This window comes from Asterias amurensis, chromosome 9 (assembly GCF_032118995.1).
Source record: "Asterias amurensis chromosome 9, ASM3211899v1".
NCBI lineage: Eukaryota > Metazoa > Echinodermata > Asteroidea > Forcipulatida > Asteriidae > Asterias > Asterias amurensis.
The window spans coordinates 294,238-310,380 of record NC_092656.1 but is presented as its reverse complement, the minus strand read 5'-3'; the positions used below and the strand labels follow the sequence as shown (position 1 = coordinate 310,380).

Sequence of the window (16,143 nt, the reverse complement as noted above, 5' to 3'; positions counted from 1 at the left end):
TTGATTTAAGATGTAACTACTTTGAGATCATTTGTTGGGCAAATCTAGTTATTCGGGTTGTGCTGTTCTGTTCGGTTCTTACCTTAAACAAGTTTGGTAATTACTTAACAAGCAACAGTGAGCTGTTAATAATAATAATAATAATAATATCGAAGTCCTATATAGCGCACGTATCTACCAAACAAGGTACTTAAGGCGCCGAGTATATACAAACTTTCAGAAAGATAAGTTATTGCAGTGATGAATTCTGAGACCCAATTATTTAGCACCTTATAAGGGTTTACAAGGTGCTACGGCGCATTAAGCAGCCACAACCAGGAACACCGGGGCGAACCCCTCCTCTTTTCGATAGTATACACATCGAGCAAGGACCACAACATTGTGAGCTACAGCTCCCTCTGGAGTAACATAGTTTTTGAGGAAGAAGTCATTTCTCACTAAAATATTTGAATCTGAGAAGTGTTTTCGAGCTAAGGGTCTCCAAGGCCTACGACCCTTCGTTCTCATTCAGTCTGCAGTAATTATACACCATGGTTCACTTTCATCCAATTCCCTCTATTCAAAGCCGGTTCTTTGATGGCCCTTTAAGAATCAATACCATGAAAAGATTAGGGATATAAATAGTCATTTGTGGGTGTGGAAAATGTCCCTGAATGTTTATTCATTGCTATTTCATGCACCACCGCCCCCAGCAGCCGTTTTTATATTTGGCGGGATCTTTCCAGACAAAGTTGTCTAGGTGTTCTTATTGTACTGTTACGTAACAATTTACTTAGCCTTCTATCTAGTGTCTGGGCGAAACAGCCTAGTTTAGTCAGTAGGTCACAGGCTTGATTGAATCTCAGTAGTTATGAAACCATAAAGATGCATAGAGCAAGTCCTCGATGAAACCAACCGCTCTGAATCGATTATGGCGCCCTGGTGCATACTTTCCGTCCCCACTTTTGTAATCTACAAATAACTGTTTTTGTGTTTTTTCGCATTCAGAATAACCCTTTACAATATTAGGGTTCTTTTTCAAAAGACAATTAGTTATAGAGCCATCGCGAGCCTGGAACTTCGCGATGTGTACCAGACATTCGGATAGAACCGTTGATGTTGGAGAAAATGGCTTATATAAACGAAAAACTAAGACTCCCTTTTAGACAAACGCTTCCCTTTTCCCCATGAACCGTTTTTGATTTTTTTTTTTTAGAGACTCACTTATTGGAAAATCACTCGCCCCCTCCTCACGTTTAGGAAATGCAGATTCATTCACAAACCCCAAACCTATCGAGGAACCTCAACCTCGGTGTGACAGGTGTCACCACTTAACAAGGTACGGGTCACTGCAGTGCGTAACACCAGTAGCTGGGGCCAATTAATGTGATATGCAAGACGAGGCCTCCCTTGATGGTCCTGCCATTTCCTTCACCCATAGTGCTTCCATGCACATGATACCTGTGGTCATTAACTAGAGGTCATTTACTAAACTGGGTGCGGTTTTAAAAAATATCAAGTTACATATATTTCAGCCACTTTGAAAGTTTCCAATAATGTGTAAAATAATTGCACATTACATTTTTGTTGTATTTTTTTATATTGTAAAAAAAACATCTCTTGAAAAGTTTGAACATGAGTTTTTGTTGCCAATTCGAAGAAGAAGAAGGAGCCAAAACCCAAGGTTGGTTTACCAATTAAAATATTTCCCTCTAAACCATGGAGGTAGAGTCAACTAAGTGTAGCAGGATACGTGTAAAAACGTGTTAGAATGGATCACGTCGTGACCTTTACATAATAAATCCACTCCCTCTTATCTATAACGAGTCTTTGAAGTGCCTGAAAGATTTATGATGTTTAAATATTATCGCACATTGGCAACGTTACAATGTGTTGAATGCGGCTCGGGCTTGACATTCTGTTCCCTGTTATTATTTGTAACTAACTTGGCAAACTATAAAGAAACCCTTGAGTGGTAGATTGTTGACTGATAGTAACACGCCATCTTGTAGAACTTGATGTAGTGAACATTAAGTGGCACGTGTCATCAAATTAAAATAAAAACGTTCAAGAGCACTTAGGAAAAATACCCCACCTCCTGCACCCCCGCACTGCGTTAGAACATTCATTGTCTCATCAATGTTTAATTTCTTGGGCTCACTGGAAACATTAAGAGCACACACTTTAAAAACTTCTTGGTCAGAATAATTGGTCATTTCTCGTCCATGTAAATCACTGGTCAAGCCTAACCCAGACATTCTGACACATCTTCTAGTTTGTGTTTTGTTTTTAGCAAACACAGACCAGTACCACAGCCTATTTCTTGATGCCCATCGTCAGGCGAATGCCCATCATCAGGCGAGTTTGTTGAATGAAGTTCTAGTGCTCCAACCAAAACTAGAGTAATCATTGTGCTAAATTGGTGATATAAAAGACAATGTAAATATACAGAGCTAATTGATCTTGGGCGTTTCCCATTAATTATGGTTCAATATAATAAGTAATGATAACATGACATTTTAATTCCTGTCACGATCATGTATGAAAAGGCTCTACGCCAAAAAACACACCAAACCCTTATCATTTACAACCAAATTGTTTTAATGTAATTTAGATGTTACGATTGTTTCGTCACGAATCATGGGTGGTGTGATCACGTGATCAGATGTGCCGACTCATCAACGACTAAAAACAAACATATTTGTTTATCGTACAAGTGGTTTTTAGTGAGTCAAACTTGAAGAATGGTGTCGACTGAAAAAGTGTTGTTCACTTTTAGACCATACGCTGTATTTTTTGTTCAAATGCCATTATACACTGTTTTCACGGATGACAAGTGATGTAGTTTAGCATTCAGCAGTGACATCATTATGCAAACAGACTGACCCGTCATCACCCCTATGTGGAATAATGGTTCAGTCTGCCACGCCTCCTCATGAATATTACACATGCCATTGGCACGCACCACCTGAATGTGAAAGGGATCTTTGGCGCTATTGATTGCCGTTCGTTTTCACCAACCTCCCATCATCTGACGCAGAGATAGGAGCAAAAAAGAGAAAAATTCTGGTTGCGTTTCAGGCTCCTGAAGAAGCCAGGTTTCACATATTTTTGAGGAGTGGGTGAAGTCACCAATTGGTGCCGATTTTCAGGAGTATTTTGTAAACACCCTGTAAGAGGGGTTATCGTCTTGTATCGAAAGAGAAGACGTTTATCAAGTGAAGTTATCAACATGTTGTCGACTACCGTCAAGGTTCTGTGGTCAGTAATGCTTATGCAGCTTTACGTTCATAATGGAGAGGCTGGTGATGTTAGCATCGGTAAGTACTGAGCATTTTATCTTTCAAGGATAACTAGTTTTACAAACCAAAGAAAGTGAATTTACGGAGTGTTGGGCACGGCCATTGCTTTTTAATTCTGGAATCTCGTAATTTCGTTATCAAGCTGAACTTGATTCAGGGGACTCTGAGACTGAGGTCGTACCGATTGAAAGTGACTACTGAAACATTCTTTAAATAAACACAACTTTATATTGGCTCTTCGCGATCTAAAAGCCCCATCCCAATATATACATACATATACATATACATATACATTTCAATAAAAGTAAATCATGTTGTATAATGAAGACGCAATCACTTTTTTGCCGTCCGACATTTTTTCAAATATTTTTTAGGCCTAACTATATAGCTGAGCTATAGTCGCATTTGGTTGTGTGCGCTGGATCCTGTGCCATAGACAGTCACACACGAATGGGTTCCCATACAAAATGACGTATCGATATGTAAATTACTTTCTTTAATGCTCTACTCGTCCGGACTAATTTTATAACTGACGGGCCGCCATTTTCTTTCCATATTTTTGCTGAATCCTTTTTCTTTTTGAGAGGGTTTAGAAGTTCCGTTCCACTTTGACTGTGACTTTTACAGAACCTTTGTTGTCTCTGTGCATAAAACAAAAGCAGATTAGTGCTCATTTATTGTTTGTGTTATATATTTTGGAAAAGTTTCCGTATGGCGCCACCACTTTTTCATTCGATATGATATAATATAGTATCTAATTTACCTCAATGAGATATCCCTTTTTGTAAAAATGAGTGAAAAAGTGGTGGCGCCATACGGAAAGTTATCCCTGTCATCTGTTATTGTTGTATTCTTGATTTGTTTAGTTGTCCCAAAACTAGTCTGCAGTTGTTAAACAATAATTCAGCAACCACGTATTATCAATTTCAATTTCAAATCACTTTATTATCCACGATGGGAAATTAATTTAGGACTTTTATGTACATCAAATTTACAAAAATTACATAAGATGATTTTTTGCCAGAAAACAGAACAAAAAACACTACAAGCCACAAAAGTTTATAAATATATATGTTACATAAAAAAGCTGTAGTTTAAGATTGATTCGATCTTCCCATCCTTTTCAACTTGTGTTGCTCGACCAAGTCTCCCTGGAACCATGCACTGCAAGATTATTCCATGTCAAATGAAAGATGTGATCACAAACTCACAGAAATGACATGCCCATTGTGCATCCATAGTTTGGACTAACATTTAATTATGAACTTGAAACCCCCCAAAGCACAATTGTAAATTTGAATATCAATGGAATATTTGTTTTTAATTGGACTTGATGAAACCTGTAATGATTGTAATGATGCTCATTATCTGTTTTCTTTAGAATAGTTATTTAGCCCTGTTAGTTATCATCATAGAATTTGAAGTAGTTATAATGTTTCAATATTCACATGGAGCAACTCTGTCCACCCAAGTGAGTGAACTGAACTCCTGAATGAATTGTTTAATTCTGCTTTTAAAAAGTATATGGAGAATTCAAATAAGCCACACTCATATTAATAAGAGTATTTTATTTTTTATTTTATTTTTATTTTGGAGGTCTGTCAAAGGTAAAACAGGTGGTCTGTCCATTTATCTCTATTTATAAATGATTTATTTGTTTTGTTTGTTTACAGCCGCACTATTTGGAGCTGCTTCTGAAGATCTCAAGGTTGTTATAGATGATGGAGTGCGTTACATTCAGAGAAATACCTCATTTCTCTCTGAAGTACACACCATCTCATTCACTGGTGCTGAGCAGTTTAAACCTTCAAACTCTGTCTACTCGGCATTGGAAGAGAGTAAGTTCTTATTTTCATGCTTTTAAAAGTGAAACATCTCTTTTCAGTTAAATGCATTTTATTTTATATTATAGAGCCTTGCTTTGTTGAAAACATTGAATTTGAAAAGCAAGCAGAAGTATAAATATTAAGTAATAAACCACTAAGGAAACTAACTGTGAATTTTAAATTATTTTGAAAAAAGAAAAAGAATGAACAATGACTAGAGCAGGAATTGAACCTGTGACCTTTGGATTAAACCTAACTGGCAAAATAGGGAGTTTTCCAACATTGGGGCTAATTAGCTAAGTTGGTAGAGCTCCAGGACGGGAATAAAAAAATCAGCAAATTTTATTTGTCATCAAATGCAACTCACTGTTGCAAAGTGTTAACCAACCAATAGCACCTATGATTGGTATAATTGCAAAACGTAAGAGAAAGATAAGACTTTGCTATTGTTGAAACATTTAACTAGTCCTTGTATTTATTTACTCTCTTAACACTTTAATAGAGAAATTGTGATGTACATAATTATTTTTCCACACAACTGCATGGATTTTGTTTTATATATTCAATTTCTGCTATAATTTAAAAATCTTTCAAAATCTTTCATAACTTTTAGCGGCTCCCCCCCCCCACAAATTAGTTCTAAGTACTGTAATGGGAGTAGGTAGGCCTACTATTATACATTGTTGGGAAGTTCTTACAACTTTATGTTACACATAATAATTGTTATCCCAGTGAAAGATGTATTTTCTTTTTCAGTGACCATTTATTAAACTTTGTGACACTTCTTACGTCCTTCAGAAGGAGAGAGTGCCAATCTCTGAACTCAGATCCTTCTGAATCCTCCATCGTTTTGCTTCCTATAATACCTCTGTCCTTTTCGAATCCTTCACTTTGGCAAAGAGGATTCGTACAATTTTAATTACATACTTAATTATTAAGTATCACCCAATCTGCTGGCTATAGTACATTATCAGTTGTAACAAGGAAATAGAATGATTTAGGGCTTAATATAGCTTAAAATTTTACCTGAAAAATGTTTTTTGCAAATCAATGCATTTTTGCCACAGAATACAATCCTGACCGTATACTTAATTCTTTTTCTTTCCTCTTTTATACTTTGTTTGTAGTTTGTAGTTTAATCTCTGGTGAGATTCCTTCTGCAATGATCCTATCTGCGGATAAATGCCCAGACTGTGAAGATATTGCTGGTATAGCAAGCCACGCCTCCAACCCGGTATTCTCTGTAGATCATGGGTCTTATGATTCTGGCTCCTTGGCTTTCAAGATGCACCCTTCTCCTGAAGACACTAACTCCTTCTTTGTTGACATCCTCACTTACTTCCAGTGGAGGAACTTCATCATCATTCATGACGGTGGAAATGGTAAGTTTTTTTAAATGTATTTTAGGTTTTGATAATTTAGTGCACTTGTATTTGACAGCTTAGAGATGAAATAACCAGCTTTTCTGAAGATATGAACATAAGTCACTTTAAAGGCACTTTACCACCATACATGTATGTCTCAGAAGGACTCCAGCCCCATATTTCCAACCGCCAGTCTAGGTGATCTTATAGCAAACATCTTTTAAGGAAACCCCTGGCCAAAACATCATGGGGTGAAAGATCATTTACTTCTGCTGCTCCTTCATTATGGACCAACTTGCTGGATCATGTTAAACTTTCTCCATCAAGAGCTTTGTTCAAAACTTCCCTCAAGACTCATCTAATGAGGACTTCATAACATTTTCCCGTTTATTGTGTCTCTGCGCCATGATCATCTTTGGATGGATACCAGCGCACTATAAATAATATATTATTATTATTATTATTATTATTATTATTATTATTATTATTATTATTATTATTATTATTATTATTATTATTATTATTATTATTATTATTATTATTATTATTATTATTATTATTATTATTATTATTATTATTATTATTATTATTATTATTATTATTATTATTATTATTATTATTATTATTATTATTATTATTATTATTATTATTATTATTATTATTATTATTATTATTATTATTATTATTATTATTATTATTATTATTATTATTATTATTATTATTATTATTATTATTATTATTATTATTATTATTATTGTTATTGTTATTGTTATTGTTATTGTTATTGTTATTGTTATTGTTATTGTTATTGTTAAGAGTTTTGTTGCCAAGGAGATAATAAAACCTATTGTTTGACCAAATGGCAGTCAACCAAAAGAAAATAAGTTACACTTTTACACTTTTTTTTGACACCAATTTTGAAACACTAGAAACACTTCAGCTGTTGATGACAATTGAGCGTCATGTGTAGGATGTTGCTTTGTTATACCTCCATGCTGCAAAAATTGAGCTCCCACACATGACGCAACATGAGTGATTACGTAACAGAGCTTTTTGCAAATCTTTCTGAAGAGCACCTAAGAAGCCTTCTTAGGAGCTTTTTCAATTTTTTTTACACAGTTCAAGAATAGGTCCTTAACTTCCATGTATTTTGTTTGTGTTTTTGGAACCCAGCTCTTGAATTTCTTCAGGAAGTGTTGAGCATTCAGAAAGAGCGAGAGTGGAATATCACGGCCATTGAACTAGCCAGCAGCAATCACCAAAGCTTCTTAGATGTCTCAGTTAGAATTAAAGCTGAATCAACCAAGAACCTATTCGTATTCTGTTCTGCAGAGACCACCGCTAAAGCTTTTTTGGTTTGGGTAAGAACGTCTTCCTGTAAATTGTGGAAATTATTGTTTAATAAGTTTTTGATGTGATGCCAGTGTGGCAGGAGATTCTGTCATCCAAATATGGCGAACTGTGTGTAGACTTGTTCTGACAGCGCCCTCTATTGAATCATCTTCCTCAAGCTCATGTTAATTTCCCATGTTGGGTAGAATCTCTGGGTACAGATTTCCCTAGGACACCGGAAACTAAAATAATAGGCAATTCTTTATAGAAATAGTGAAATGACCACGGAAAGATCAACCATCCATCATATCAATGTGGTGTTTTAAAAACATTGACTTTATATTATATAGGCCTACCCTTAACAAAATTGGATTTGAAACTCTTACTACAGATTAATTGTGATATTTTATTCGAAACTTGGAAGGGGGGTGACCACATAGTTTTCTTGTACTTTATGTATTTATGTGATTGATTAATTTCAGGCCCAGCAAACTCCAAGTGCAGATATTCTGACTGCTAACTACCATTGGGTTTTGGGAAACATTGTAAGTATCCAAATTTATTTATTTCCTCAAAACCTCTCAAAATGGAGAAGATAAAAAGATTTTAAACAATCAAATATACTATAAAAGGTACATAAACACGATTTGGATTTGGATTTCTAAAGAGTGTCCATTTCAAAGTTGTTGCAACAAAACTGAATTCTCCTCTAGTGGCACAACTTGGAGAGAATTGATTGTTATTCTCACATCCCCCCTCTTTCGATTGAATTCTGGAAAATTAAAAAAAAAACTACAAAATTAATGACAGAGTTCAAGATGAAGCTGGAAGCCAAGCCAAGGTTTAGGGAAAGGTCCAGGGGGAAAGGTCCAGGGGGAAAGGTCCAGGACTGGGAAGGTCCAGGACTGGGAAGGCCATAAACTTGTAGGAAGAATGGAGGGAATCTAAAGGTTGTTCCTGGAAACAAACAGATGCCCCCCCCCCCCACCTCTGTTAAACACCATCTGCTGTGCCAACTCAGAATAGTTGTGCGGTATATTATTATGAAATATGAGAAATTAATGTCAACTTTGACAAAATATCATGTAATAAGGTCAAGCACCAGACTGAATTTTACTTTGCAAATAAGCACAGCAGTTTTGTAAATGATGGCCATTTGTACAACTCATTTGTTTTTTCAGTTATTAAAGTACTATTGACCTGTTAGCATAAATGTTAGCAATTTTGGTGTAAATTTAGGTGGTCCTAACTTGATCCCCAAGGTCAGTATTAAGTCTAAGATAATGTTTCTGACTCCATTTTGATGATTGTTCTTTACTTTCCAATTGTCAATCTCCTAACAGGACATGTCACTGGATAGAACCTTTAAAACCGATCTTGAGAGAACCAATGCATACATCACTCGATTCGGTATGAATTACACTCGAGAGATTCAGTTTGCACTTCCTACATCAATCACGACGTCAACCAATGAGTGGCCAATGAGAGACCGTCTTGCGTTTGATGCAGTCATCTCTGTTGGACATGCTCTAAGGATGTATCGAGAATGGGAAGAATCTCAAGGTTCTTCAGGAACGGCAGTTCTTCCTGGGGATACACAGATGCCCCCCTGTCCTACAGCATCTGCTGTGCCAACTCAGAACACACTCACAACGTATCTAAGACAGGTAACTATCAATTGGATTTTTACTACATTTATGAAAGATTTATTTGTTTGAGTCTTAAAAAGTGTACAGACCCAAGCCCCCTCCCCCCTTGGACATATCTCCCACTGAGCTGAATATTATTGTGAAAAATGATGGCAACCTGTCCATTCTTGTATGCCATATTGTTTATCAGGTCAATGTTGTCGCTCTTTGTATGGGTCAAACTAGGAGGTCACAATGGGTCTGCCTGTGCATGATATGCAGTGTAAAGTCTGGCTGGATACAAATATCAGCCGTCTGCGTGTTGTCAAAAAGTGAGAAAAATCCAAAGGTTTAAAAAAACGTTTGCTGTTTGTTTGTCCGTGTCTGGACCCATAGCCAACATGAAGTGATTAAGAGGCTGGGTAAGGGAACTGGGAGAAATTAATATTAATGAACTTTACATGTACCTTTTGTTCATCCTAAACAGCAGCCAACCTCATGACTCTTGCACTGTTATTTTTATTTAAAGGCTTACCATCTAAATAAATTAATGTTAAACTTCTACTTTTTTCTTTCTTTTCTAGGTTGCGTTCGAAGGCATATCTGGTAATGTTGAGTTTGATGACCTTGGTAATCGTGTCAACTATACCATTTCAATTTACAGTGGCCAGTTCAAGACTTTGGATCAAATGGTAAGTTCTATAAAAAAATTATAACAAGTATGAAACTAGAAATTCAGTTTTTGTTGCATCACAAAAACTAAGCTGTCCATGCTTCTGATGTTGACGCAAAAATATAGTTAGTGCCTAGTGGAGAGCGAGGGGGGGCAGTTCTACCTCCATGGTATATGTGTACGGAAAAGGGAAGGGGCAGACAGGGGCAGAAGGAGTGGGGGTAGAGGGAACTTGGTGGTTACACCAGATAACAAAATTAAAGGTGAGAGGTTGGAGACAAAAGTAAATAATTTGTACAAAAAGTGTTTTACCATTTCCTTGGATGTGCAGACCATGGGGTTGAGTGGTCTGAAGGCGCCTTATCCACAGTTTCGCCCCACTAACAGTCTCTCTGTGGTTGCCTAGTGCCTCAATGCCATGTAAAACCAAGTCAGAAATTGTGTGATTAGTAAGATTGAAGTGATGTCCTACAGGTGTATCAATAATTTTGTTGAGTGTTGGCTGTAGTAATGCTTCTCTGATTCCAAGTTTTGGGCGTCCAAACTGATTTTTACATAACCACATTACTTTAAAGTGTAATGTTTCACAAAATGCTTTATACCGTCAACGCTTCTATAAGCTTCTGTTGTCATTAATTTGAAGAGTGATAATGAAAGTTTCCTTGAATTGACATTTGGTCGACAGCAATCGTGTCTGAAATTCTGTCTAACGTTTATGGTTTTGAATACTTTTTCACTTCTGGTTTTGCTGAAGTGTTTTGTCTATCTTAGTGAACACAGTTAATGAACACAGGACTTTCATACCGTCAACCTTGAAATTAGTTTGTAAATGTTAAAAAATGTACTGCTTTTGTTTCAGAGAGGTGAGTGGACTCAGAATCCTGCATACTGGGAGAAGAAATGGAAGAGGAAGTGGGAGAGTGACGGTCATCTTAATGTCACTTATCACAACTATGCTGCAGAGAGGACTGTCAAAATCGTCACCATTGAGGTTAGTTTTACTCTAAACATTGATGATGATCTAAGGTATCAGGATACTTGTACCTAGTTCTTGTTATAATGCATTTTAACAAATAGGTAGCGCTAGTATACAGATACGATAACCATATCCGGCTATCTGTTCAGGTTGGATGCGCGTCAGATTTTGTTTCACAATCAGAGAGTTTTCTGATACACTTCAGCCTAAATTTTGCAGGCAAAAGAAAAATCCCAAAACATTTTGTTTTATGGAGAATTTGATTGATTTTTATTTTCAAGTGTCACGACCTGGAGAGGAGAGCAAAACAAAGAAATACAAAGCAGATATGAGATTCAGGTCTTGAGAATGTACTCTTTATAAGCAGAACCTGTTAAGGACAAAGCTCTTTAGAATAAGAATTGACTGTACTTCTAATTTTAGCGCATTTACATTTAAAAGACTGCTCTAAGGTCAAACTCAGATTGTGATGCACTGATTTTGTAATTATTGTTGACTTCCAATGGTGCAGAATTTTGATTTTCTCCCACTTTTGTAAGGAGACTACCCATTGCAAAGTGGTCGCAAAACAAAACTAAATTTTACCTTGGAGCCACTCTTTCAAAAGCAAATGGACCTTCTGCCTTTGATAGATTTCTAGATTTTTAAATTGTCTATGAAGTGCTGTAAAACATTCATGTCAAGAAGTATTATAACGGTTAATTAAAAATTCTTCTCTGCTCACAGGCTGAACCATTCTTGAAGGCTAGGATTGCCAATAGCACCTTCAGTGAAACTGGAAGCTGGGTAGGAAACAATCGCTATGAAGGTTACATCATCGATCTTTTGGAGAGAATTAAGACTCATGTCAAGGGCATTGATTTTGACTACCAGATAGAGCTTGTTTCAGACAATAAGTTTGGAAGCCAACATCCATACAGCCACATCTGGGATGGAATGGTTGGTGATGTCATTAGAAAGGTATGATTGATTTAACACCCTGCAATTTCATTTTTAAGAGAGCATTTTCAATTTGCAAAGGTCACTTTTGTTTTGAAAGCTATTAATTAATCTTTTGGAAGCTTTTATAGTGGCACCAAGGCCAAGACCATGGGCAACAGGGGCCATGGCTTACTTATAATTCCAGGCCCGCTTACCGTCAGAAAGCAGATCCATAATAATTACAAATCATCAACAGTTAATATAAAAACAAGTTACCAAAATTACCTCAGAAAGTAATCTGCTATGTCTTTGGCCTTCAATGCGAAAAGACGTATCAACTCAAGAAAAAAAATTCATGCCTTGGAATAGCCCACAGCACCCACAGCAGTTGCCTTGGTGCCCTGTGCTTTTGCTGTTGTGCCAATACAAATTTAGATTTTCCCAAAAGAGGTGCCCATTAATAAAGGAAAACTGCTGTGTGCCCCTTCAAAAATGAAATTCAAGGCCTGCACATGGTTTTGAATGATAGATGCACTACGCCAGCCTTTGGTGCTAATTTTATCTACATACAGTACACATCTGAACAGTGTGTCAACTCACAAGTAAAAGTTTATTTGGGAAAATGTGGGAGTCTTTAAACCATTTTTGGTTTGGGGGACTAAAACAATATTCTTTTGTGCTTTGTTGATAAACAGAAAGCTGATGTAGCAGCTGGTCCGCTGACTGTGACTCCAGATCGAGCTCAAGCTGTTGATTTTACCTACCCCTTCATGAGTAGTGGTATCACCGTGATGATGAAACACCCAGAGAGTGTTCAGCACAACCCCTTCCGTATCATGTACCCCTTAGGTATTGAGGTATGGATCGTCAATCTAGTGGCTTTCTTCATCATTAGTGCCATGCTGTACTTCTTCAACTACTTTGACCCCTATGAGTGGCGTGCTGCTGCCGAGCGACAGGAAACCTTCGAGGAGAATGCAGACAACTTCAGCATGAAGAATTCAATGTGGTTTGCGACTACCTCTATGTTTCTGCAGAGTTTTGACGCTTCTCCTCGGTCGAATGCTGGTCGTACTCTAGCAGCTTTCTGGTGGGTATTTGTCATCATCATGGTCTTCCTCTATCTTCTTAACCTGACTCACTTTGTGACCAGTAATAAGAGGCTCGTCTACGCTACCACTGCTGAGGGTCTCCTCGACCAGACAGAGGTGGCTTTTGGCTCCATCGAGAAGGGATCCACCTATTACTTCTTCAAGAAGTCTAGTGTACCAGAGTACCAGCGTCTTTGGCAGCACATGAATACCCGCATTCCTTCACCCTGGGTGGCGAACATCAAGGAAGGGATAGAGAAAGTACGTGATTCTAATGGTTACTACGCATTCATTGGTGAGGCTGCTGAAATGAACTTTAAAGCCAGCAAGAAGCCGTGTGATCTTCTAGTGGCCGGTACCTTCATTGCCCGTACTACATATGCTCTAGCTGTTCAGAAGGATTCTCCTCTTAAAGATCAGCTGTCAAGTGCTATTGAGTCTCTCAGAGATACAGGAGTCTTGGAAGATCTGGAACGTGAATGGTGGAATCTGGATAGGTATCCCCTAGAATGTCGTAATTTGACCACCTGGGAGAAACAAGGCGTGTTCTCCTTGACCGCTGTGGACCTCCAGGGTGTCTACTACATCCTCCTGATGGGTATTGTTATCGCCGTGGTTACCTTCGTCATAGAGTCTTTCTTTAGTTGCGGGGGAGGAAATAAAAAGAGCAGCAGCCGTAATGGAATGGGAGGTGGTCAACGCATGGGTGGTGGGCAACCCATAGGTGGTGGACAACCAATCGGTGGGGGTGCCGGTGGTGGAGGGGGAGATGAAAAGATGTGGATCTAAAATAAAAACTGAGAATTTTTTTCTAAGGTTTGGGACAATTTCTTTTTCACAAAAGGACAGTATTTTGGTTCTAAGTTCCTGACAAATACATGTGGCTTTGTCTAGTGGCAAAATAATAAAGCTCTTTCATTTGATTATCTCTAGGTTTATTCTAGGATAGTTCACATGTACCATTAGGTTTCTGGGTGATGTCTGAGAATCAAGTTGAAAACAATAATATTTTTGTTGAGATTGTAAAGTAAAAGTTTTTGTACTGTGGAGGGAAATATATATTCAATGATTCGTTTTCCTGGTTTTGATTTCATATTTCAAAACATTCTAAAGCTACAGATTGGCCTGTTATTTTAGATCTTGTAATCGCATGTCTTATAAAGACAGTGTGTTTTTCCTGGTTGAAAAATGTTATTATCAAAATGAATTTGAACAGAAATACGCCTATTTACATTTGGTGCGACTGTTTGAATATTTTGTATTTTGTTTATAGATCAAAAACACTTTGTACAAAAAAAATGTTTGTTGTCAGTGTAAATATTCTTACGCCTTTTAAGAAGTTGATGTAATTGTTTCTTGCAAGTAGATGTTTGCATACGGGATAGGGATGTTTTAACTTCAGTTTGCGCTGTTTTGTACTGGAAAGACTAGTTTTCTGCATTCCATTTTAATATACTTCAATCATAACTGGTCAGATTAGATATGCCAAAAGTTTTAAAGGTGAAGTTTCTATTGAGACTTGCCTTAAATAATTTTATTGTTCTTTTCTGTTTTTCATTATTGTTATTCTTATTATTATTTGTTTTACTTTTTATGTATCTTTTTGTCTTGATCTTCTCAATTTAACCTTTAGTTTCATGCATATGATTAATTGAATGTTTGTGTATTTGTTGGTCTGTCGAGGAGGAACTGTAGTGATAGTTTATTTCATCTAAGTCAATAATTAAGAAAGTTTTAAGTTCTACTAATTAACCATTCTTGTTACTTACACAAGTACCAGCGATTTAGCTCCATTTGTAGATAAGCATTTTTTATGAAGTGTGTATAAATTTCTGGTTTGTTCAAAGATGTTGTTTTTGTCAGTAACATTTCATAAATAAAATATTCTAATCTTAGAACAAGTTTTGTTTTACTTTATTTGATTAGACTAGAACTATTTCGACTCTTAATTTCTTACCCAATTTGTTCTGAATATAACAAAATTGTTATCAGACTTTCGCCCAATGTTAGCGTGTAGTTTTGTCAAAAATGTGCTTAAATCTGACAAAATCACAAGGGGTTAAATTTTGATAAAATCACAAGGGGTAGTAAGCCTTGAATATATGTCGAAATTTGGCTAAAATCTGATAAAGTCACAAAGGGTAGGCCTAAGTCTTGCATTTGTGATAAAAATGGGCTAAAATCTGATAAAATCACAAGGGTAAGTCTTGCATTTTTGATAAAAATGGACTAAAATTTGATAAAATCACAAGGGGTAAGTCTTGCAATTTTGATAAAAATGGGCTAAAATTTGACAAAACTACAAGGGGTAGGTCTAGCGTTTTTGATAAAAAATGGGCTAAAGATTGATAAAATCTCAAGGGGTAAGTTTGCATTTTTGATAAATGGGGTAAAATTTGATAAAATCACAAGGAGTAAGTCTTGGATTTTTGATAGAAATAGGCTAAAATCTGATAAAATCTCAAGGGGTAGGCCTAAGTCTTGCATTTGTGATAAAAATGGGCTAAAACCTGATAAAATCACAAGGGGTAAGTCTTGGATTTTTGATAAAAATTGGCTAAAATCTGATAAAATCACAAGGGGTAAGTATTGCATTTTTGATAAAAATGGGCTAAAATCTGATAAAATCACAAGGGGTAGGTCTTGCCTTTTTGTTGAAAAATTTGCTAAAATTTGATAAAATCACAAGGGGTAAGTCTTGCATTTTTGATAAAAATGGGTTAAAATTTGATAAAATCAAAAGGTAAGTCTTGCATTTTTGATAAAAATGGGCTAAAATCTGATAAAATCTCAAGGGGTAAGTCTTGCATTTTTGATAAAAATGGGTTAAAATTTGATAAAATCACAAGGGGTAAGTCTTGCATTTTTGATAAAAATGGGCTAAAATTTGATAAAATCACAAGGGGTCTTGCAATTTTGGTAAAAATTTGCTGAAATTTGATAAAATCACAAGGGGTAAGTCTTGCATTTTTGATAAAAATTGGCTAAAGTGATAAAATCACAAGGGGTAAATTCTTGCATTTTGGAAAAAATGGGCTGAAATTTGATAAA

General features: G+C 36.4%; 1 protein-coding gene across 1 annotated transcript; it reads left to right on the top strand.

Annotated features, from left to right (window-relative positions):
- Positions 1-2,965: 2,965 nt before the first annotated feature.
- Positions 2,966-14,970, top strand: LOC139941956 (glutamate receptor 1-like). The gene is made up of 10 exons (XM_071938603.1): positions 2,966-3,299; positions 4,955-5,119; positions 6,235-6,489; positions 7,645-7,832; positions 8,286-8,348; positions 9,147-9,470; positions 10,016-10,123; positions 10,964-11,095; positions 11,807-12,040; positions 12,697-14,970. Exons 1-10 carry the CDS (start codon positions 3,212-3,214, stop codon positions 13,879-13,881), a joined length of 2,742 nt encoding a protein of 913 aa, XP_071794704.1. The 5' UTR covers positions 2,966-3,211; the 3' UTR covers positions 13,882-14,970.
- Positions 14,971-16,143: the final 1,173 nt, after the last annotated feature.

Excerpts from the sequence above, each read along its gene's own strand:
- LOC139941956 (XM_071938603.1), top strand. The coding sequence starts at position 3,212 with ATGTTGTCGACTACCGTCAAGGTTCTGTGGTCAGTAATGCTTATGCAG. Across the intron at positions 5,120-6,234 it reads CTACTCGGCATTGGAAGAGA|TTTGTAGTTTAATCTCTGGT; the intron begins GTAAGTTCTTAT and ends CTTTGTTTGTAG. Across the intron at positions 9,471-10,015 it reads TCACAACGTATCTAAGACAG|GTTGCGTTCGAAGGCATATC; the intron begins GTAACTATCAAT and ends TTTCTTTTCTAG.